Source organism: Xiphias gladius, chromosome 4, assembly GCF_016859285.1.
Source record: "Xiphias gladius isolate SHS-SW01 ecotype Sanya breed wild chromosome 4, ASM1685928v1, whole genome shotgun sequence".
Lineage (NCBI taxonomy): Eukaryota > Metazoa > Chordata > Actinopteri > Istiophoriformes > Xiphiidae > Xiphias > Xiphias gladius.
The window spans coordinates 24,566,822-24,589,461 of NC_053403.1; the positions used below are offsets into that span (position 1 = coordinate 24,566,822).

Sequence of the window (22,640 nt, forward strand, 5' to 3'; positions counted from 1 at the left end):
AAGATTCTTTGGACAGATGAAAGCAGGATGAATTTGTACCAGAATGATTGGAAGAGAAGAGTATGGAGAAGGAAAAGAATGGCTCATGATCCAAAGCCACCACATCGTCTGTCAAACATGATGGAGGCAGTGTTATGGAATGGGCATCTATGGGTGCCAGTGGAACTGCGTCACTGGTGTTTATTGATAGTGTGACTGCTGTTAGAAGTAGCAGGATGAATTCTGAAGTGTATAGTTCTATATTGTCTGCTCAGGTTCAGCAAAATGCTGAAAAAGTGATAGGAGAGTGCTTCACAGCCCAGATGAATAATGACCCAAATCATACAGCAAAAGCAACCCTAGAGCTTCTCAAGGCAAAAAAATTGAATATTTTCCAATGGCCAAGTCAGTCACCTGACAAAAACCCAACTGAGGATGCTTTTCACTTCCTGAAGCCAAAACTGAGGGCAGAAAGACCCACAAACAAGCAGCAACTGAAGATGACTGCAGTAAAGGCGTGGAAAAGCATCTCAAGGGAGGAAACCCAGTTTTTGGTGATGTCCATGGGTTCCAGACTTCAGGCAGACATTGACTGCAAAGGGTTTTCATCTAAGTATTAAAAATAATCCTTATATTCATAATTATGTTGGTTTGACCAATTACTTTTGAGTCACATCTTGATGGCTTAGTTTCAAAGGCATTGTGGTGGTGTAGAGAGGCAGAATTACAAAAATTGTGTCACTATCCAAATACTTATGCACCCAACTGTATGTGTGTGTGTGTGTGTATTTATATGTCACTGACATGACATATGTCTATGTATATACAGATATATGTATATAAATGTGTGTGTATGTATGTATATATTTATTAGATAGATGCATACACACACACATGCATATATGTGCATATGTTTATCTTTTTTCGCTCTTCTCTTTCGATCTACACTTAATGTACAGAGTTCTTCTATTAATAGGGTTTGATTTCACACCAGGTGAGAGGAGGATGGAGAGGCCACCAATTAGCAGGTGGAAGAGTGGACAGACACCTGGCTGAATAGGTGTTACCCCGAGTGCCAGCTTTTCTTCATCTTTTAGAGGGATGGCTTAGAGCGATCCTAGAGGGGTTGGTTGTTAGAATGTGTGTTTCTAAGTTTGATGCACAGTACACAGGAAATCCCTAAGCCACAGTGAAACAGCTTTTCTATCTCTCTCTCTCTCCACTCCCCTGTCTCTGCACTGATTGTTAGTGATTTATATCTTGTCTGCCCTTCCTAAGACTCCTGCTCAGGTGACTGGAAACATTCAGGCTTTGATCTGTTTGACATGACATGAGTGTTTTACGGCCTCATTCTTTTATCCCAGAAAAGTTGTCTGAGCATGAATGCTCTTCCTCAGCGCTGACACCGCACTCATTCAAACCTGAGAGCTGCAAGGCCACAAGCATCCACTGTTGGCTGCTGACTACCTCTGCTGGAACAAAGCTGAAGTGCCTTGGCTGGGGGCACCTTGGCAATAGCTGGGAGAGGAATGGGGGCGTCAGCAGGTAAATTTTAAATTAAAAAATGCCGAGTACTTTTGTCCCTTAAGGGAAAGTTGGGCAGGGCGAGAAGCACAAGCAGTCAGTTGATTAGACAGGTCTCAGGAATGCAAATTGTAAACAATTTCCTTAATCGATAGTCGGCCACATTAACAATCAATAGTTGGTCAATCGTTAACAATTAATGAAGTAAAGATTTTTTCCCGTAATAAAACTGTTTAACTGTGTTTGACGCAAAATCAGAGTAAAGATCAAGTAAACCCCAAGATATTTGAATTCTAAATGAAACAACACAAAACCATGACTTTGTTTAAAACTGCAGCGCTTCTACTCCCATCTGTTGCTTTTCAACATTTGGCCAGATACAAACGTAGAAAACAATGCTGCACAACTTCCAAGCTTGATTTTAGAACATACATTAGATCAGACTAAATGTGCTGGACATACCTAACAAATAGGCTTCAACAGTAAATAACCTATAACGCATTTTGAATAAACATGAAACGGGTGAACCCAATATCCCCACAGCGGACTCTGGTTTTACCGGTTTTACATAAGATTATACACATACCCTATCTACAAATGCTGCTGTGCTAACTTTATCAGTAATAATAAACTTAATTGGGTCCAGTTTGGTATTAGCATGAGCATCAGATAGCTGTCTAGACCTGGACAGCGGCCAGACATTCACTCAGTGGAATTTTCACCACTTTATGCTGCAGGGTTAATCTACACGACTTGTCACAGCACGGCCATGATGCATCTTATTTCTTTTAGGATGGCACGGAGGTGTCTCCATACATGCACACCTTCCCAATTGTGATTGATTTGACTGATGCAGTTTGGTGCGTTGAGACCGGGAGACACTGGGAGATTTCCATTTGTCTGCCATTCTGTCCCATGCCTCCCTCCAGTGTGCAGCTGTCTGTGAGCTGACCTCATTGAGGTGGAGAACATCTGACTCACACATGATGAATAGTAATCTTGGTAACAGGGGATCTGGAGTGGACCAGCTCAGTTTGGACCATGATCCTCTTGTCTTACAGATCTCTCTGCAGGCTCTCAGTCCTCAGACAGATGACAGATTACTTGGTTGGACTGGACAGATTAGAATGCTGTCCAAGCGTTTGTAGTTTCTCTTTTCACATATCTCTTTTAGATCCACAGTTCTTGTCTTACATTTTCCACAGCTCCTAAACAGATAACAGATTAGTTAATCTGTTATGTTGAAGAAAAATGTTTTAATTTGAACCGATTTAAAAGAAGTGACACATTCTCCTACAAAATGATGTTTTGCTTAAAAATATAAATAATTAATACTGAATCTCTAAGTTGTTTCAAGAAGGTTGCTTTTAAAGCATAGACATTTATTTTCCCAGTATAGATTCAGAATGGACTTTTTATATCTTTTCCACTCATTACTTGTAGATGCACATACATATCTACACCTGTGCTGGATGTCCTCAAAGGGCACTAAGTGTTCGCTCAGCACGATGGAAGGTTACAGACCAAAATTCTAGGTCTGCAAATGTAGAAAATTTATTCCCAGAAACATAAAAATCACACTAAAGTATTGTTGTTGCATCTTCATATACATAGTCGGTTTTTCAGACATGTCAAAATTATATTTAGGCAGAAACTTTGACTCAGAGATACTTTCTTCTTCACAAATGTAGCCTGATAATCAGACTGCCATTTTGTTTGACTTCAGACTGACTATGTGTTCATATTAGCCTTTTTTGTGGTATGGAGGAGGTGTTATTTTGTCCTAACCAATCAGTAGCAAGTGCTGTATCCATGGTCAACATCTTAAACCCTTATGCCACAGGACACCCCTCAAAATCCAATTTCTGTCTGAAAAAACTACGTGCCTTTGAAATAGAAAATATTTAGATGCAGTGCAGCCGGTCATTTTGCCAATCACTTTGCTGAAACATAATGACAGGATCAAACCTAACAGATTTAGAGGTTAGAGGTGTCATTACATCCCCTATTGTTTTATGTTTTTTATTCGTGGTGTTTTTACCTTTACTTGGGGTCCAAGCACTGCAGGTGCTGGAACCCTGTTGGAATTGTAAAGATTATTATTATTATTATTACTATTATTAATATAATTATTAGCGATCTAGACACATGCCCTGTGACAGCAAGGTCACTGGTTTGAATCCAGCTTGACAACTTTGGTGTGTGCATCTTCCTGTTTCTCTGTCTGTCTGTGTTCATACAAATATTGACAACTGTGTTCATACACATATTGACTCCTTTCATGTAATGCATATATGTCAAAAAATGTGCTTGGACACATTGCGCATTGTCCAAGCACATTGTGGCTATATTTTGAGATGGGTAAGAATGATGGGGAATGACGGAAAGAGGGATGACATTTACCAGAGGCCCCAGGCCCGCTCTGAACTCATAGCTGCATAGGACATGCCTCAGACCAGCTGCTAGGATGCCCCAGTAACACCCACTGTTTTTCATGTCATGGGTAGAACAGGTGAGAGGTGGATGGATGGACAGTAGAGAGGAAAGAGAGCAATCAGCTGTAGAGTTTCTACTTTGCAAAGAAATCCAGGACTTAAGAGGGGGCATCATCATGTTACACCCGCTGTTCATTGTTTGAGAGGCAAAGAGCTTAAATAATTGAGAGTGGGATTCATAAGTCTAGTCTGATTGGAATGTCATTTGAAATTCCTGTAGGTCATAGATTGGGGGTTCTTGATGTTAAAGGGTATACATTTTCACAACTCTTTGATTCATTGCAAGTAGAGAAGAACTACTTTTCTCCTTTTTTTTTTTTTTTTCCTTCTCCTGGTTTTGGTGTCGTTCTAATAACACCCCTTGAGTTGTCCATCTCGCTTTTGTTTCATCCCTGACCCAGTCTGGATCTGTCGAGTCAGCTGCCTCCATCTGAGCTCTTTTCAACAGTCAGGCAGACATACAGGAATCTTACCAAGAATCAATGGCAGGGAGACCGGCCTGCACAACCACAGCGTAGGCTGGCCAACATCACACTTCAGCCAACCTCGATTTCGGTTTTCATATTTATGAAGATTGATATATCCTTGCTTTGTCTGCTTAACGAAGGTCTGGCATGAAGCACAACCAAGTCACCATCTGGTCAGCCTCATCCTGTCTGCTCCAATGACTGGCTCTACTGTGCTGTCAGGCATAGCTGGCATGGAGGTACGTCCATGCCTGTCCGACAGCAGGCTCAGTTTGAGCAATGGGGACATGCTGGCAACAAAGTGATCATTAAGGATTGGGAACTGATGAAACTGTCATTCCCTGTCATGAAACTGGGGCAGAGGGACAATTACTTGGTTGCCATTCATCCTGTCCATCACAAGTTTTACCTTAAACACAGCTGACAGGAATTATGCACTTTACAATTTGGTTCTTGCTTAGTCCAAATTACACTGATTTGATTAAGGTTGTCTGTACATTTGCAGGTCAAAAATATATTTCATGCATTGGTCTAGATGTGGAAATATCTGTACTGTTGTCTTGTTGATATGTGAGGATTTGGCACAAAATGCTGCTATCAGAAGGAAATATGTGAGAAAATACATCTTTACTTTGCCTTAACCAGGCCTTAAGCATTGTGCACAGGAGCAGTGTAGGAAGTCCTCCAGCTTGTTTGGGAACAACCAGGCTGGGACGTCATCTCTCCTCAGCCCTGGCTTGTTGCTCAGGCATCCAGCCAGGACAAGCCTGGCCGTACAGCAGGAGGGAGGGCCCACCTATTTGTCTGGTTAACAAAGCCCAGACACAGTTAGAGAGGGAGACTTACCCAGCAAGTTGCAGGCTTGGACACCCTGTTATTAGCTCGTCCTATTACAGTGTGAATTTATTTTTGGGAGACGCTTTGCTGATTATACTCAAAACATGTTGCATGTTATGTTTGAGTTTACATTTTTCCTTCACTGTACAGGACTCAATGGTCATCGTTGGTTGTTGGGAGGCAGGGGTGGTATATTAAAACAGTTGGATTCAGAACACTGTTAGCTGCTTTGCTTTTTACCAATTAAAGTTAAGAATCGGAGTTTCCTTGAGAATGATTTTGCATTCATGTATCCCCCTAAATGCTGTGCCTATCGTGCCGGCAAGCAATCGTGACCAGAGACAGTGATGTATTGGAGGTTTGCCCAGACTACAAAAAGCACTGCCTGCCTGTAGCTCTCTCAAGGTCACTGAGCCTGCCTCTTCTTTTACCTTTCTTTCCTTGCAGTATTTTAAGAAATCCTCTGACAACTTTGCAAACTCCATCTGCTGAGTAAGATCATATGTTATGATTGAAAGCTCCATTGTTTTCTATTTGCCACAACAGCAAATGCAGCGGATAGATTGATGGATTCTTGACATAAATACATGATTTCATGTCTCTTTCTTGCAGTAGCACTGCCAAGTTTTCCAGGATTTGTCTACGATCTGCATAACAGTGTTGAACTGTTCGATCTCACTGCAGCAGTACTACAGCCATTCTCACCACCCAGTCTAATCAGAACAGTTTCCACTCTAACATGCATGTGTTTTATACTGACCACTTGAGTTAAAATACTTGAATTGCCACATGCTGGGCACCTGAATTGGTATTTTTAGAAAGGCAGTCTCATAACTGCTTCGTCCCAGGATTGAGCGCCGTAACAGTCACTCTGTTTATTCACAGCCATGTTTTTTATATTTTTTTGGATGATCTAAATGTCTCCCTCTTGCATGATGTATAAGGGTACACATTGTAAGTAAGTTGAACCAGCATGTTTATATTTGTGGTTAAACTATTTCTAATACACTAAGCATGCACAAAATTTGTTACCTTAGGGCTGTACCAACTTTTGCATCATCTCCTTTGCAGCTGTGTCTGAACAATCTGCAGCAATTAGTGTGTACGCACTCCCTCAACACATACACTAGCTATCTGAATTCCAGTGTGTTTTTAGAAATAGCCTGTAGAGGAAGTGATACCACACACTAATAAACAAGGAGCTGTCAGCAGTCAGTGCAGCAGAGGTTTGCAGATGAGTGCGTGAGTTTGCAGTGACTGGTGTTAGAACCATGTGACAGGCTTTATTGTACACCCATAGCACCTCTTGCAAAAGTCCATTAATGAACCAGTGGATGTTGAGTATTGTAAAGTGCTCGTGTCAATCTTTACTCTTGATGGTTCATTGAGAATCCTTCAGTCACCTTCCCATCATGTTTCTAGAAAAGCTTAAAAAAAAAAAAAGCCCCCTCGACGTAGCGGTTCAGTTTGAAAACATAACAGCTCTCCCACCGTGGCCGGGCTTCAACAGTTTGACTCCTTTGCAAAGGTGCGAGCACACCTGGCCTGCATTTTTAGTTTCTAAAGCAGGGAATTTAAAGTCCTCTTCTGCTCTCATTCATACACTTACTGCTCATCTGCATATTTCATCACCTCTCTCCTCTCTGTTAATTCGAGGGGCAGATGATGTCACCCTCCTCTGTTCACGCCTCCTCTTATTGTGGTCATTTTGACCCCACCCCTAATAAGACACACACAAACGCACACACACATAAACACACACAGTATATACATCAATCAGCCACAACATTAAAGCTGGTATGTGGTTTTAATGTTGTGGCTGATAAGTGTGATATTTGTTTCACTGTTCCTTAGTGAATTTATGTACAATCTCTCTTTAAGGATCTTAATATGAGTGATGTACTCCTTAACATTTACTGGAATCCATTTGGAAAGCCCCCAACATCATGGAGGGACATAACCACACACCACCAGCAATTAACTCATTAGAACAGTGGCAGAGAATATGAGGGATGGTGCCAGTGATGCTACCCTGGCAGTGTTAGGGTTAGGGCAGTTATTTCTGTGCGGACTTGACAATATTTATACGTTTGCCGGGCAATATACACACACACAAAATTGGAGAAACACTTCCAATTTCCTCGAAAGGCTTAAGGATTTTGCGTGGGTGGGGGGTGTTTGTGTTTTTCTGTGTGGGCATGTCTTTTCTAGACCACCGCCAATATCAGGGAAAAATTGTTCCTGGAAGAGCATATTGGGTTTAGGATTGCATTTTCCATAAATGGAGTTGTGGAGTGTGCAGTGCTTGTAACCAGCAGAGAGAGAAATGCTGAACAGAGGTGCACCCGAACTCAGAATAACAAAGACAAGTGGTTTCGACACATACAGTGTTCACAGCGTTGTGTCATAACCCTCTCTCTTTATATTTATGTTTCCTGTCTGTATCTACACTGTAAGCTGCCCCATAATGGCAAAATGCCAGAAAAATTATCTTAAAAAAAATTTAAATGAAGCATCATATTGGCTCAAGACATGACATACTCAAATCTGGCCTGGGATCTGGTATTCTCCCCCTTTCTCTTTCTTGTCTGTCCACGCTTCAAAAATATTGAATACTAGAAGATTATTTTTGCACGGTGCAATCACTGCTATTAATGCGCTGCATGTCCATTCGCAAAACGTAGCATAGCAGCTAGTGTATTTTGCAAAACAGGGTCATGTCATGTCCTTGAGATTTTATTATTCACATCTCCGGTTGATTAATTAATTTGATCTTAACATCATTGTTTTTCTAATGCAATTTCACTTACTTTTTACTTTATTACTTCATTTGCTATGTCTGATTAGAAATGAGATGGTTTTCAAAATAATCATTTTTTCAGTAAATAGATTTCAATAAGTACCCCATTTATACTCAGCAACTTCATGTGTCTCATGCTGATTGGACAACTATCAGATATCAAAAAAGTGTTGTGTGAAGTGTAAATGCAGCCAGCAAGCATTCGAGATGGATTGAAACCTGATTGTTCAAACCATCTGTGGAGTTGGTTTGAGACACACTTTAGCTAGATGTTTGAAAAGTGTAAATGTATTCTTGTCTCTCAAAGTCACATATGCAATCTTCGGTCCTCCCAAGTGTAATGGTATCAGTAAGCGATTTTTGGAAGCAGCCACTTACAGTGTTTTGCCCAAGTAGTAACTGCAGCTGGAGTGACACTGGAATTGACAATCTGTCTCCTTATCTGAGAGAGTGGCTCCAGTACCTTTTAACACATACTGTCATGGAAAGATATAATGTACTGCTGCTGTGTTTATTTGATCACTGATCAATGCAACACCAGAATGATCTGTGTGGGTGAGAAAGAAAGGGGTTATAAAGGTGAGGGAGTGGTGTGACGTCCCACAAAGACAAGCAAAATTTTAGTCACGTTTCTGTGAGTGTCTGTTGTTAGATAGTTATCCCGAAAGTTATTGTTGTAACTAAACTAGTAAAGTCCAAAGGTGTTTTCCTTCTGGCATTTGTCAGAATACTGGCCCTTTATTTTATTACCTCTCTTGACCAAATGTGTGTGGTGTATATTTTCTAGTTTGCTCACCTGCGTGCTCTCACAGACCACCACTCTGTACATTTACATGAACATTTTGGCACTTGATCAAGTTCTTGAGGGAGAGGTGACCGCCCCCCCCCCCCCCCCACTTCGTCCACCACCATCATCGTGGATGTGAATAGTGAGCACATATTCTGTGATTCTGGTGTTTCGTCTCCAGGCGGTGGGAGTGCTCAGCCCTAGATTTCACACAGCTCTCCCTGTGCCTTTTTAATTAATACCAACACTGGTTTTATTAACATGTTCTTCCACTCCTCCCTGTGGCAGATGTCTGTCTGATTACAGACAGAGTCTGACTGCTCCCAAAACCTCTGAGAGTTAGGAATGAAAAATGAACTCAATGCACTGCGCTCACATGTAGAACACAGTGAGAGTGAGTGAACCTGAATGTATTTTTGCTCCTTTTTTTTGCTGTTTTTTTTTTTTTTTTTTTTTAATTTTACATTTTGAGCTTGAGGATAATTGCTGTCACCATATGCTACTTTCTGAACGTGATTATTTCTTATGGATCTCAGATAAGACTGTGGTTTTGCTGGGCATCTTTCAGGTGTGAATGTGTCTAGATGTGTATGTGCCTGGAAATATTCCTGGAAAAGAGCACTTGTACTCGGCAAACCTACCTTGGACCTCGAAGAAGTCTCTTCTTTCTGCTTCTGTGTTCCAGTAGGCAGTCATGTGTTTTGAGCTTGTAGAAGTAATGCTTGTAACAGAGTGAGAATTTGCTGCTTGAGCAAAATCAGTAGTTCTGGATATTGGCTCTTTTTTTTTTTTTTCTTTCATATTTTACCAGCCCCTGAAACTCACTTTTTTTGTCCTTCGGCACCATCACTCACTGATTCTAAAATTTGCCCGGAAATGTGACTGTTTTTCCAATAACAAGTAGGACTCTCAAACTGGATCGGAATCTTTGTAGCTGGTTACCAGGCAGAGCAGCTGACAAAGTCAACAGACTTTACTGCCAAGGAAAAAGTTAGCAGCATGACTGATGGCAAGTGCTGACTCTACTCTGTCCTGAGGAAACCTGGCTTCTTCAGAGCTGTGTGTTGCAGCTACAGAACGAAAGTTTACGACATGAATACACACCACTTAAACAGAACATTTGATGTGAAGCACTGCAGGTTGGTTGTGTGGTGTGCTTAGAGGTCAATGAAGTTTGAAACCTTAAATGCTGATAAGCCAAATATAGGACCACGGCCCAAATTTCAAAACAGACGCAACATTTCAGCAGCACACATGTGCTACTGAAGCATCCAGTCTGTTCCATTTACATTGCCCTCGGACCTCTGTTTGGCCATTATTCAGTTTCTTCATCAGACCGGCTAATATCAGAAAAACCATCAAAACTACTGATTTGTTCTTCAGACAAAATAGCTTTCAATAGACCATATAAAAATTTTGCAGAAGGAAATGATTGTTGTTTCTGTCAACTGAGTCCTCCACCAAAGCTTTACATGCCAATAGTGAAAGATTTGACATATGCAGTTGTTCACATCATGTAGCCAGTCGGAGACACGTGGCAGGGTAGCGCATTCAAACATGTCTCTGGAGTCCCTGTGGTAGATCTACAAATTGAGGAATATCTGTTTGGCGAGATGGGTGAGGGACAAACATCAAAAACACTTCAAAAGATGCTGGCGTTGTGAATTGCCCTTAATTTTTGATTTTGATTGACCAAAATTTCATCAGGTATTAATTCAGCTAGGGCTGCAACAAATGACAATTTTTATTATTCGTTAATCTCCCACATATTTTTCCAATTAGAGGATTCATTGTTTAGTCCATAAAATGTTGAAAAATAGTGAAAAAAAATGCTCATTAGAATGTCCAAGAGTCCAAGGTGATATCTTCAAAAATGCTTGTTATGTCAGTGAGGAAAAAGGAGCGAAACCAGCAGGAGCCTAGCATTTTTCTTTATGAATAACTTCAAAGGTTAATCGGCTGTCATGTAGTTTTCTAATGATCGACTCATCACCTTTCATGGTAGCTGATGTATGTATCCTATTGTCCAACTTAGAGAACCTGCTTAGTATGCATGCAGTTGTTCAGGCTCCAGTTTATACTGCAGAACGTATGTATTATTGTAGTGATTAAGAAGCAACTTGCCCAGCTATTTAGCATGTTTGTGTGTTTATTTCATTCCATTTTTTAGAATTACTGCTTTTCTTCTTTTATGCAATGCTTCTGTGCAAACTCAGACTGTAGACACTGCGTACAGTTTGCATTGTGCACCAGGTCTCTTTGTCTGGTTATATACACAGTCATAATACTGTAGATATGCACCATTCAGCCACAACATTAGAACCAGCTACCAGTTTTCATAGTGTGGCTGATCAGTGTAGATTGCAGGTCCCTTCTCTGTCTGTGGCCCAGCATGCCAACAACAGGTCGACCAACAACAGCTGTCTGCTTGGCTAAGTGGCTGATATGCTGTCTCACAGACCCACTTACTGACTGGTTTTATAACTAAGCCTGAGGCTGACTGCCTTACTGACCCAGTGGTGGTGTAGGGGTGCGCCTGTTGCGGGTGCTGAGACACGGAGCTGCGGTGCTGATTACTCTGAGGAAATGGAGTTGGGAGGAGAAGAGATGGAGGGAGGCACTTGGCAGAGCGGATTTCCTCTGCCTCAGTGCTCCTCCCCTCCGAGATAAGACCCCGAGGCTGTCACAGCCCCTCCCTCCCTCATTCAGAAATCCTCCAGCAATAAGGTAGACAGGAAACTGTAGATGTGGCTGAGTGGGAGAAATAGTAGTACTAGTGGGGAAAAACAATCAGGTATCTGGGTGCCCATAACACACAGGTCACCTCACACACACTCTGTTTAAAAAAAAAAAAAAAAAAGCTCTCCAGCAAAATGATTAGTTGATTTATTGACAAGTCAATTGATAGAGAATTAATCAGCACTGATAATAGATCCATCTTATAAGCCAAACAAATGTAAGGATTCACTGCTTCTCTCTTTTTATTATCATTCTAAGTTGAATATCTTTGGGTTTTGGGCTGTTTTTCAGACAAATCAAGCTATTTGAAGGTGTCACCCAGGGCTCTGCCACAGGCATTTTCACTGTTTCCTGACATTGTATAAACTAAACAAAAAACTGAGTAATTAAAGAAAAATGCAGAAATTCTTGGCCCCCTTCCTCCACAGAGCTGGGTCAAGATGTACATGGATTTCAATGAAAGCTATGAAGCGTCCAGTCACTGAAAACATTAGCTGTTATATTTATTGAGGGAAAAGCTACAACTAAAAGTTTAAGAGGGGCTTTACTGATATCACCTGAAATCAGCATCACCATTTATCATCACATTTTTCTGGACAACAGCTAATAAACCAGTATCTTTTTAAATACACTCTTATTAATGCTTTATACTGAACACGAAACAGAAAAACTTAGATTATGTCTCTGAGTAACATTTATTTAAAATGCTCTGTTAAGATCCACAGAATTGCTGTTGGTCCCAGTATGAATTTTTTCAAGGGGATTGGGCATTGGCCAGATGTGACTGTTCATATTAAGTACAGTTACTTCACCAGTGTCATTATAAAATTCAGTGTTTCCACTGTCTGTTACGATTCATACAGTTGTGGTCGGCCACCGACTTAATTTTGAGTCCTCCTGGTAAAAAATATCGCCATATTTATACTATATGCAAGGTCATGTCCTGAGTTGAGAATAGTTTAGGGAAAAAAAAAAGAAAAAAGATCAAGAGAAATTGGGAAAGAAATAGTTGAATCAATGTATCCCATGTGTAAATACATCTGTATATAACCCATCTCAGGGATGCTAGAGCATTTGCAATTTTCATTGACTGTTATGAACCCACAAAAAATAATGCAAACCAACAGTAATTGGCTGGTACTTTGTGTTTGATGTGTTTTTTGCTTTCTGGGGCATTAAAGGGACACTACAAATGGCAGAATGTCGGGAGAAATTTACTCAACATACTATCGTGACATAAGTAAGACCAGTTAGAGATTCAAAGTGTAAGTTTCAGAAGGTCCATGGTAAAATGCCCAGCAAAAATGAGCCATCTATCCATAGCAGTAGATGTTCTTTCCGTCTGACCAGGATTTCACGCGCTCCCTCTGGTCACCTCTTATCATGCTTACTTTTATCGCTGCAACCTATCTGCTAAGATCATCTTCTTTTTCACACACACACACTTTCTCTGTCATTAGAATTTTTTCTCCCTGTCTACTCTTCTTGTTTTTCATTCATTCTGTCCTGCTTTCTCAGACACACATGCACACACACACGCTATTTCTCCCTCTGTGTCTTTCTGTGGCCTGACCAGCTGGGTGGAAAGAATCACTTGTTTATCTCCTCCTCTGTCCGTCTGGGGTTTTTGCTTTGTCGGCATTGTTGCCTAGCAACTGCAGGAGAAGCCGGCATTGGCTGCCCGTGGTGTGCGTTGGCGTGTGCGTTGGCGTGTGCGTGTGAGAGAAAGAGTCCATGTTGACATGGAAGGCTGAGGACAGACAGACGCGTGCCGTCCTCACTGCTCTCTCACCGCAGGAGTGGCTGCCAGCCTTTGTGTAGCTTGCAGTGGAGCTATACACACCTTGGCCTTGTTCAGCAGAGACACACAAATACACACTGAGACCTACCGACCCCACTGTCTCACTTCCTCTCACTGGATACCATACCATAATCTATACATTTTTTTGTTTTGATTTTTTTGAATAACAGTTAAGTCACTAACCCTTTCATTCCCAGACCAAAAACTGCATTTTATCTCAGTACCGTTCATCTGCCTCTCACATTTTCTTATTAGCTTCCCGTATGGATGTATTACACTTTTTCTTTATCAGAGTTAGAGCTGCAATGACTAAGAAATATGCACCTATTATGATAATTGATTGATAAATGAAGTCATTTTTTTAAGCAAAGAGGCTCAACATTTGATGGGTCACACTTCTCAAAGGTGAGAATTCCCTGCTTTTCTTGGTCTTTCGCATCTTCCCCCATTAAGGAGAATAGTACTCCAAACTTCACCAAACTTCGATGTGCACATGTAGCTTGGATTGCCATTATGTCTGCAACAAATTATTAGTTTCATTATTGATTAATCTGCTGATGTCTTAATTAATCCATTAATCGTTTGGTCTATAAAACAATCAGAAAACAATGGAAAATTGTTATGGACCAAAAAATCTTATCTTGTTATTTTCAGGCTGAACGGCGATACTCGATGTACTGTATATATTGGTATCGTCTACGAAGTGGGTTAATGTTAGGCAGGGTTTCCTTCCCTGTTTGATATATTAAATAAAAACAAGCCCATCTTTGAGAAAACTCATTCAGTTGTTTTCAACAACGATAACAGACTGCTTAGTTCAGTGTTTCCCACAGGTTGAGAATTTTGGCTAAATCGAAATGTCCGGACTTCACCGTGGACTTGGCGGCGTTTTCACACGTACCTTCCAGAGAGTCCGCTTGGGGTGCAGACTTCACCTGATTTCACTGAATTAATTACCCACAATTCATTGCAGTACAGACGAGATTTTTCTTTTTTTATTATTGTAGTCCTGTTGTTATGGGACTTTATTAGCAACCCTTGAAGTCCTGATGTCAAGGACACTTGCTTTGAACCCTCTCAGCGATGACAGCTGTTCTTCCAGATGTCATTGTAAAGGTATGCCTATATTCCTAAACCTCTTAGCTTTTTGCAAATTCATTTGGGTAGATTGGTTGCATTGCACCATTATTTAAATTTTTTTATATGTATAAATATATACAAAATATATATGAAAGTTATTTCAACTGATTAATCATGAAATTACTTTCACAGTTAGTTGATTATCGAATTAGCTGTCGATTAATTTTTGACTAATCAACTAATCATTGCAGTTGTGATATGCATATCAACACTTAATGAGATCTTACAACCAAGTGGGATAGCTCATTTTGCTGAAGTGTTGTTAACCGGAGCTATTGATATGATGACTGACAGCAAGATAGACCTATTGGCTGATGTGCATGTTGCATTTTAATAGTGGGCAGATCACTAATAGGGGAAGATGTCCAAAAATGCCCATCACAATTTCCTAAAGATCAAGGTTGATGTCTTCAGTTGCTAAATTTGTGTGGCCAATTGTCCAAAACTAGGATAGGATAAGATACTCAATTTACTATTATATGAAAAAGAGAAGAGCAGCAAATCCTCACACTGGAGAGGCTGGAACCAGTAAATGTTTGGCATTCTTGCTTGTTAAATGACAATCAGTTATCTGAAACGTTGCCATTTTATTTTCTTCCATGAACTCATCATTTCAGCACTAATACGATTCCTCATCTCCGCTCACGATAATGTAACATCTTTGGTCACCAGTGCACATTGGACTTCACAGATCATGTGCTAGATTTTTCACAGTTTGGCGTTAAAAGGTGATTATTTCATAATGTAGCCCTGATTTAGTCGAGCATGGCATTCAGGTAAATATTGCTCCACTTCCAAGAAATTTCCCGTTTTATCTCATAATGATGATCCTGTGTGTGTTGCTCTCACACACAAACCTGTCTCGATACCACTGCCTTCCACAGGGAGCGCCGTCTGCGAGCCCCAGCATACGCTGCTCGCTCGGTCTTAGCAGTGCTGTAGATTTCTGATTCAGGCTTACACCAGGCCAGTTCTGAGAAGCTCATTGTCTTTCAACACCACATTCCATCTGGCATCACCCTCCCCTCCTGTTTGGAAGCAGTCATATGTATCCTTGTGCAGAAAGATGCTAAGAATATTTCTTCCTCATTTGGAGTCACCACTTTGGGTCCAGCAATCTCAACTGTCATGCCCAGGGGATTGCGGCATTGAATCGCCCACAGCATCTGTCATACCGTAGCATGAGGATGGACAGTTGGCAGGCTGTGGATGCATGGGTGTGTGTGTGTGTGTGTGTGTGTGTGTGTGTGTGTTCGAGGTGGAGGAATAGTGCCAAAAACCCCCCTTCTCGTTGCTCTCCTGAAGCTCCACTGGCAATTATGGTTGGGAAGACAGGGATGTCTGTGGGCATGTGCAGACACGTCTGGGCAAGAGTCAAACCTCTGCTCAACACTGCCTCCTCCTGTCCAACTCTCTGTCATTCTGTCACTAGTGCAAGATGAATGGAGACAGTGAAAAGCTTAGATTTATGTGAGCCTCAACACCCCCAGCCTTTGTTCTCTTAACTTTTACACTGACGGTATTACCCCGTATGTAACCTGAATAAACACATTGCAGGCTCCTACAGCAGTGTACAAATGCAAGCACTGGCCCCTTCTGATAATGGCTCAAAGGGAATGAATCGTAGCGTGGTTTCTGAAGCACAGTTTACCTCAGATGACTCTTGAGCAGTGTGCGTGTCTCTCTGGGAGTGATGATGTCACACCAGCCCCATTATAAATACTGCATCTCCCTCTCTCCGCGCCAGCTGACATCACTTCCCATCACTCAAGACCTCAATCCTCTCCACTCTGTTCCACCCACAATCCCCAGCAGTGTTCTTCCATCCTGTTTCCATTTAGTTATTTAGCTAATGGGCTGCTTTAACACAGTGTGCACGTACATCATGAATCATGGCATTACAGGCTTTTGTCGCACACATCCATCTGTGCTGCCTTGCAGTGATCGGTCAGAAAATGTACAGGTGGAAAGAACAGTTTACACAACCCTCAGAACACTCCATCCATCTCGATTGCACCTTGTCAGTAGATTTACTAGTGTCTGTAGAAGAGGTCAAATCGATGGTGGCTACAGCACATCAGCTGATTGTGTTTGTTCAGGACTGTGTCACTGCTTGCTGGGAAGTTAATGCTTGAGCAGAGTGGGTTGACTCATATTGCCCTGCCAGGCTGTTGATCTTTTTATGTATTTTGATTTGTTGATACTTCCTGGCAAACTTATAAACTTAAAATGAAACCACTGCTCCACCTTGTCATTATTGTCATGTAGTCTGATGTGCACCTTTTTATGCAGAGTTTTGACATCTGTTTTGTTTTGTCGGCATTTTTTTCCATTCTCTCTTTGCGGTTTCTATTCTACTGCTTCACCGGGCTCCTCCTATTTTTCCCAGTGAATATAGTCACAAGGTTTCGCCCATGAAATGGTTTAATGGAGGTGGTAGGAGCCCCCCATTTGTCTTTCAGCCGATGGTGGATTCAGCCTCAGGATGTTTTTGTGGAGCAGACAGTGACAGAGCTTTGGCTCTGTGCTCTAACTCTCTGCGTCATCAAACTTTAAACTATAACTAACACATTCCCCATCTTGTAAAAGCGTTGTTTTTTTTTTTGGCCCCCCCTCTGTCATTGCAACATCCTGCTATGGTTAATTACTGCAGCTTCACTGTCAAATGTGGTTGATCAATAACTGTCACCTGCTGAGCTTAACCCTGATGGCCTTATCAAATCAGTATTATACTGTATATTGTGTGTTGAAAATTGCGTTATTAAAGACCCAGCACTGTGGAAATTGTACACGAAACACTAACCGGTTGAAGAATAAATATACATATTGCAATATATACAGGAGACAGTACCATACAGGGGTCAGAAGCCAGAAAGATATGCCTCACCGAAGGTTAACAGATTTCAGCATTTATAATATTCCAACAAAGGCAAAATTACACGATTGGCCCTCTGTTGCTTACATTTGATAGTCACCCAATGGCAAACTGTTAGACCTCAGAAAGCATCGAAGTTGACATCAGCAACTTCTCCCCGAGAAAAGACTTCAAGCATCAAGTGACTGGGACAGGGTCACATCTCTGGGAGCCCCCTTCCAAGAATGGGCTCAGAATGTCTGCACAGCCAGCATGTGGTATTCTTAAAAAAACACAGTCACAGAGGCATGAAGAGGGGAAAACACAAACAGAATGAATAAATGATACAACTTTGATGCTTTATGCTTTTTTTACTTTCACAGTCAGCAACAGCAGCAACAACAGTCGCCTATCAAATAATTAATGACAGAGAACACACCGTTTGATTTGATAATAGCCAACATGTGTAACTTTAAAGAATCATATTGCATGTCTGGAATCCATTTTTTTTCTTTTTCTTTTATAAAAGAGGGAAAGAAAAATGTGTCTGAGGAATTACACACTACACTCTTGACATATTTGAATTGCTTTTCTGATTTTTCATTTTATTGTTTTTTCTTAATGAATATTTCTTCCAGTATGAATTAACATACAAAATGGAATGAGTGGGCTCTTCTATCTTTGGTTGTACCATTGTGATTTATTTTTCTTCATTTTTTTTCTCCTTTCTGCTTTGATCTTTGTGGGTCCCTTGATGACTCAGTCATGGACTTGTACCATGCTGATGAAATTAGCAGGCAGTTTTAAGATGATGCTGTCATTTTCTTTAGTTTGTGCAGTTAGGTTTTTGATTCTCGTTTTTATGATTATTTCTTGTGCTTGATATTTGTTTTGGTTTTTATCTCTCTTGAAAAGAAAAATAACTCGAATAACATAAAATAAACGGTCGCCTCCCTCATTTTCTATGTGGCCTTTGCAGTGGGAGGAAGCATCTCTGCTCTTATTCCATGAAATGGAATATTACACTTAAAAAAAAATGTAATCATTCATTTCAGGTGAGACGGCACTCGTTTGCTATATTACCCCTTCTCATTTCCAAGTTTCACTAAAAGACTATAGAATTCAAGTCTGTAAGGCTGGCTATCAAACCTCAGTTTCTTGGTACTAACCTATAGCTGAAGCACCAAGTATTGAAAACTGTCAAGTGCCAAAAGCTTGCCTCAAATGTCTGATCAGGATTTTGTCATTGTACTTGTACCTTCCTTGTGTTTTGATAATGTTTAAAATTTAAGAACTTGGACTTCTTAGAAAGTTATTTTTAAATGCTGTTGTATTTCAAGAACTATAGACTAGGAGTGAAAAAAGTACAATTTTGCTATACTGAAAGTCCGGTACCTTATCGCCACGATACCCAGCCCTAGATGTCACATTACTCAGGTACTATATCAGTTGTACTTACCAACATATATAAACTGAAAAAAGTGAATGACGATAACATAATTCAGAAATGGAGAAAAATTTGCATAATTGGATCTGAGAGCCAAATGAATGCAAAATAGAAACATTTCTACCTTTTTTTTTTTTTTTAAAGTACAAATCACAGGGGAAGATGGATGAAATGGAAAGAATTGTAAGCCTGTTGTTGAATAGATTTGTTGCTGTTGTGTTGCAGGTCAGAAGACATGTCTCCACCTCCACGGTGTGTTCCCTTACATCTATGTGCCATATGATGGCTACGGGCAGCAGCCAGAGCGCTACCTGCGGCAGGTGGCCTTCAGCATCGACAGGGCCCTCAACGTTGCCATGGGAAACCCCGCCTCCAGCGCCCAGCACGTCTTCAAAGTGGTGCTGGTCTCTGGCATGTAAGTGACTCATCATTGCCAAATTAACTGAGCTGATACAGTATAAAGTAGCTGATAAGATTTGCCCAAAATAGCAGTGCGAATGACTACAAAAGCATTTATAATTCATTAAACAACAATAAGGGGAAGTCCTTATCATGAATGAGGCTGGTTTATATGCAGTATGTTGATGTCTCCCATCTGGTCTTTTTCTTACAGGCCTTTCTATGGCTACCACGCCAAGGAGAAGCATTTTATGAAGATCTATTTGTTCAATCCTCAGATGGTCAAAAGGTAAGGTTACTGCAGATCGATGCAGTTTAGTGTGAAAGAGATCATCCCGGGCTCTTGTTGTTTGATGTTTCTGAATGCCAGAATGTGTGTGCGTGACTCCAGCTCACTAAACTGAAATTGATTGCTGTGTATTCAGTTGTAGAAATTGACTGGCTGTGTGTGTGTGGGTGTGTTTGTATGCGTATGTGCATGGAAGCGCACGGGAAGACAGTGAATTATTTGCCAGAGTGATCAGTGTTAGTGGTGACTGTGTGCGTGGAGTCATGCTGCTGATTGGTAGTTGGTAGAGAGCGTGTGACTCACAGGGAGGGAAAGAGGGAGAGTGACAGGAAGATGCTTTAAGAGAAGACAATATATAACAATGAGATTGGAGGGAGAGAGAGAGAGAATAGGAGAAAAGTGAAAAAAGGAGAATGAAATAGAGAGAACAAAAAAGCAAGATAAATAAAATAACTGACAGAGGGTAAGGTAGAAATTTAGGGAAAGGAAAAAAGGAGAGTGGAAAAGAGTAGAAGAAAAAGCAGGTCAGAGAGAAAAGGAGGGGAGGTTGAGTTGCAGGTCTGGCGGTCCTAAATGCCTCCTCAGTCCCTTGTCTCTGATTAGTCAGTGAGTCAGCACGGTGCTGTGACCTTTAGAGGGGAAACATGACTCCAGAACGGACCTTAAACATTCACACAGTGAACTGCTCCCCATTCACCTTTAAATATTGCGCAAGTACTGTAAATGTAAGGTTTGCTGTGTTTGACGATGGTTCTGGAAGGCAGGTTGTCCTTTTTCTGTGTGGACACTCACCACAAGGTTAAATGAAAGTATTGCCTCTATGTATTTAAAACGACACTCCACTGATTTTATATGTCAAAGTCAATTTGATATTCAGAACTACTCAGCATGTTTAAACAGTTGTAGTCTGTCCTCTGTGGCTCTGAGGAGGTCTCTAAATCTAAAGGCCTATTTGCAAAAAAATTCAGCTTCAAGTATGGGAAAGTTACTGATGTGACAGTGTCTCGGGTCAGACTTGGAAACCACAACTCCTACAAACTAAAACAGTAATCTTGCCTTAAAAATTGTGGTTGTGTAGTTTAAAGAGTCCGGTCTAGACCTGCTCTATATTAAAAGTGCCCTGAGATAACCTCTTCTATGATTTGGCACTTTATAAATAAAACTGAATTGAATTGAATCGTTTGAAAGAAGTGGGTGTTTAACAGGCAGCAAAGCCCTAAGTGGGGACTCAGACTGAACACAACTCTGCATTAAAACAAAGCAGGACAAGTTGTTTAAAGTACTGGTGAGACACTGAAATACCAGATGCCACACAACGTCATTTTGAGTTGCAGCAAAAGTTGAGCCTGGTTCCACTTTGTTGCTGTACGACCCTGTATTGTTTTATCGGAGCACTCTGTGTTGGTGCCCTGTTGCGCCGATGGACTGGCCTCATTCTAATGAAGGACAGGGCTCTGTTTTTTCACGCAGGGCTCAAGTCTGAGCCTGATGCTGCGTTTAGACAGCACCAGGAAAAAAACGCAGCCACTCATTCATTTTAATGAGGTCAGTTCAGTGGCTACACAGAGGGTTCCGGAAAAAAATGCAAAAAATGCAGCAAAAAGATGAACCTGATTAAGGTTTCACCAGACCACAATACAACATCATCCGGCAAGGCACTGTGTTGCCCAAATAAATACATACAAAAGGAGTTAAATTGGTCAGATTTCCTCGAAACATGCGTTCAGATGACACTCAGGTGAATTTGATCTACTCATCAGAGGCTTGTTCAAGTAACTCAACTTGCAGCCAGTGTTCACCTGTTATAAATAAGGCTGTGCCTCAAGGTTCCAGCAGATCATTGCTTACTAAGTAGGATTGTGATGGTGGGGAAATGACATCAGAGCTAAGTGAAAGTGTCAGAGGTCAAACTTATTATAGGCAAAGAGAGGCTTTCTCAGCGTGAAATCATGGCTAGAATCAAGGTTTCTACAGGGGCAGTGCATGGAACCCTACAATGCTTTGCAGAACCTGGATCAGTTGTATCCAAAGCACAATCAGGCAGACAAAAAGTGACCACACCACCAGAGGATCAATCCATCAAGTTTAGTTCCCTGAGAGGCAGAAAACTAACTTCATCCCAGAGACAGAATTTGCTAAATAAAGAAGATGAGACTCCAATCAGGAAAAGTACTGTCAAAAGAAGGCTGTCTTGTAGTGGTCTCAGAGGACGAGTAGCAGTTTCTAAACCACTTGTCAGGAGGGAAAACAAGCCGAACGCTTGGGGTGGGCTAAGAAATGACTGGAGAAAAAGGTCCTTTTTACTGATGAATCCAAGCTTGAGATTTATGGCAGTAACAGAAGGGTGTTTGTAAGGAGATGAACAGAAGAGAGAATGAGGCTGCAGTGTATCAAACCGACAGTGAAACATGCTGGTGGGAATATTCAGGTCTTGGGAGTGTTTTGCCTACTCTGGAGTTGGACACCTGCACCGAATTGACTACACCCTGACCAAGGAGAAGTACCCCTCTTCTTCAGAGACCTGCTACACCCTCTGGTTTGCATCTTTGTAGTGAAGGATTCATACTGCAGCAGGATAATGACCCCAAACCCACCTCAAAGCCTTGCAAGGACTACTTGAAGATCAAAGAAGTTCATGGATGCCTGACTGTCATGGATCTTCCTCCACAGTCACCTGACCTCAACCCCACTGGACATTTATGGGGACACCTGAGGACTGAGAAAGCCAAACATTCTGTGGCATTGCAAGAAGCTCTATGGAGCATTGTCAGATCGTGCTGGGATAACATGGGCCATCAGGTTTTGCACAAACTTGTGGAGTCCATGCCAGCTCCAAGTCAATGCTGTCATTAAAGTAAAAGGGTGATGTACCAATTACTAAGATATTCTGGAATTGTTGTTAAATTGTTAAAATGATATCATCATTTGTAAGGAAAAAAAATTACCAGCCACAGAGTAACAGCTAAACTTCCAGCGGAGAAGAGCCTTTGATTTCAAAGGGAGAAGCTAATCATTGCCTAATCTACACCGTCTCAGCTGCAGCAAGAGAAACCTGGTTTTGTGTATCTGGGGGGAAATGACT

At 41.2% G+C, this 22,640-nt stretch overlaps 1 protein-coding gene across 3 annotated transcripts in view; it reads left to right on the forward strand.

Moving 5' to 3' along the window:
• The window catches only part of rev3l (REV3 like, DNA directed polymerase zeta catalytic subunit), an 84,802-nt gene that overhangs the window by 20,045 nt on the left and 42,117 nt on the right, over positions 1 to 22,640 (forward strand). For all 3 annotated transcript variants that reach the window (XM_040125547.1, XM_040125545.1, XM_040125548.1), the window contains exons 2-3: positions 19,096 to 19,285; positions 19,484 to 19,558. In XM_040125547.1, the coding sequence (XP_039981481.1) occupies positions 19,096 to 19,285; positions 19,484 to 19,558 (265 nt within the window). The remainder of the gene's footprint in view (positions 1 to 19,095; positions 19,286 to 19,483; positions 19,559 to 22,640) is intronic.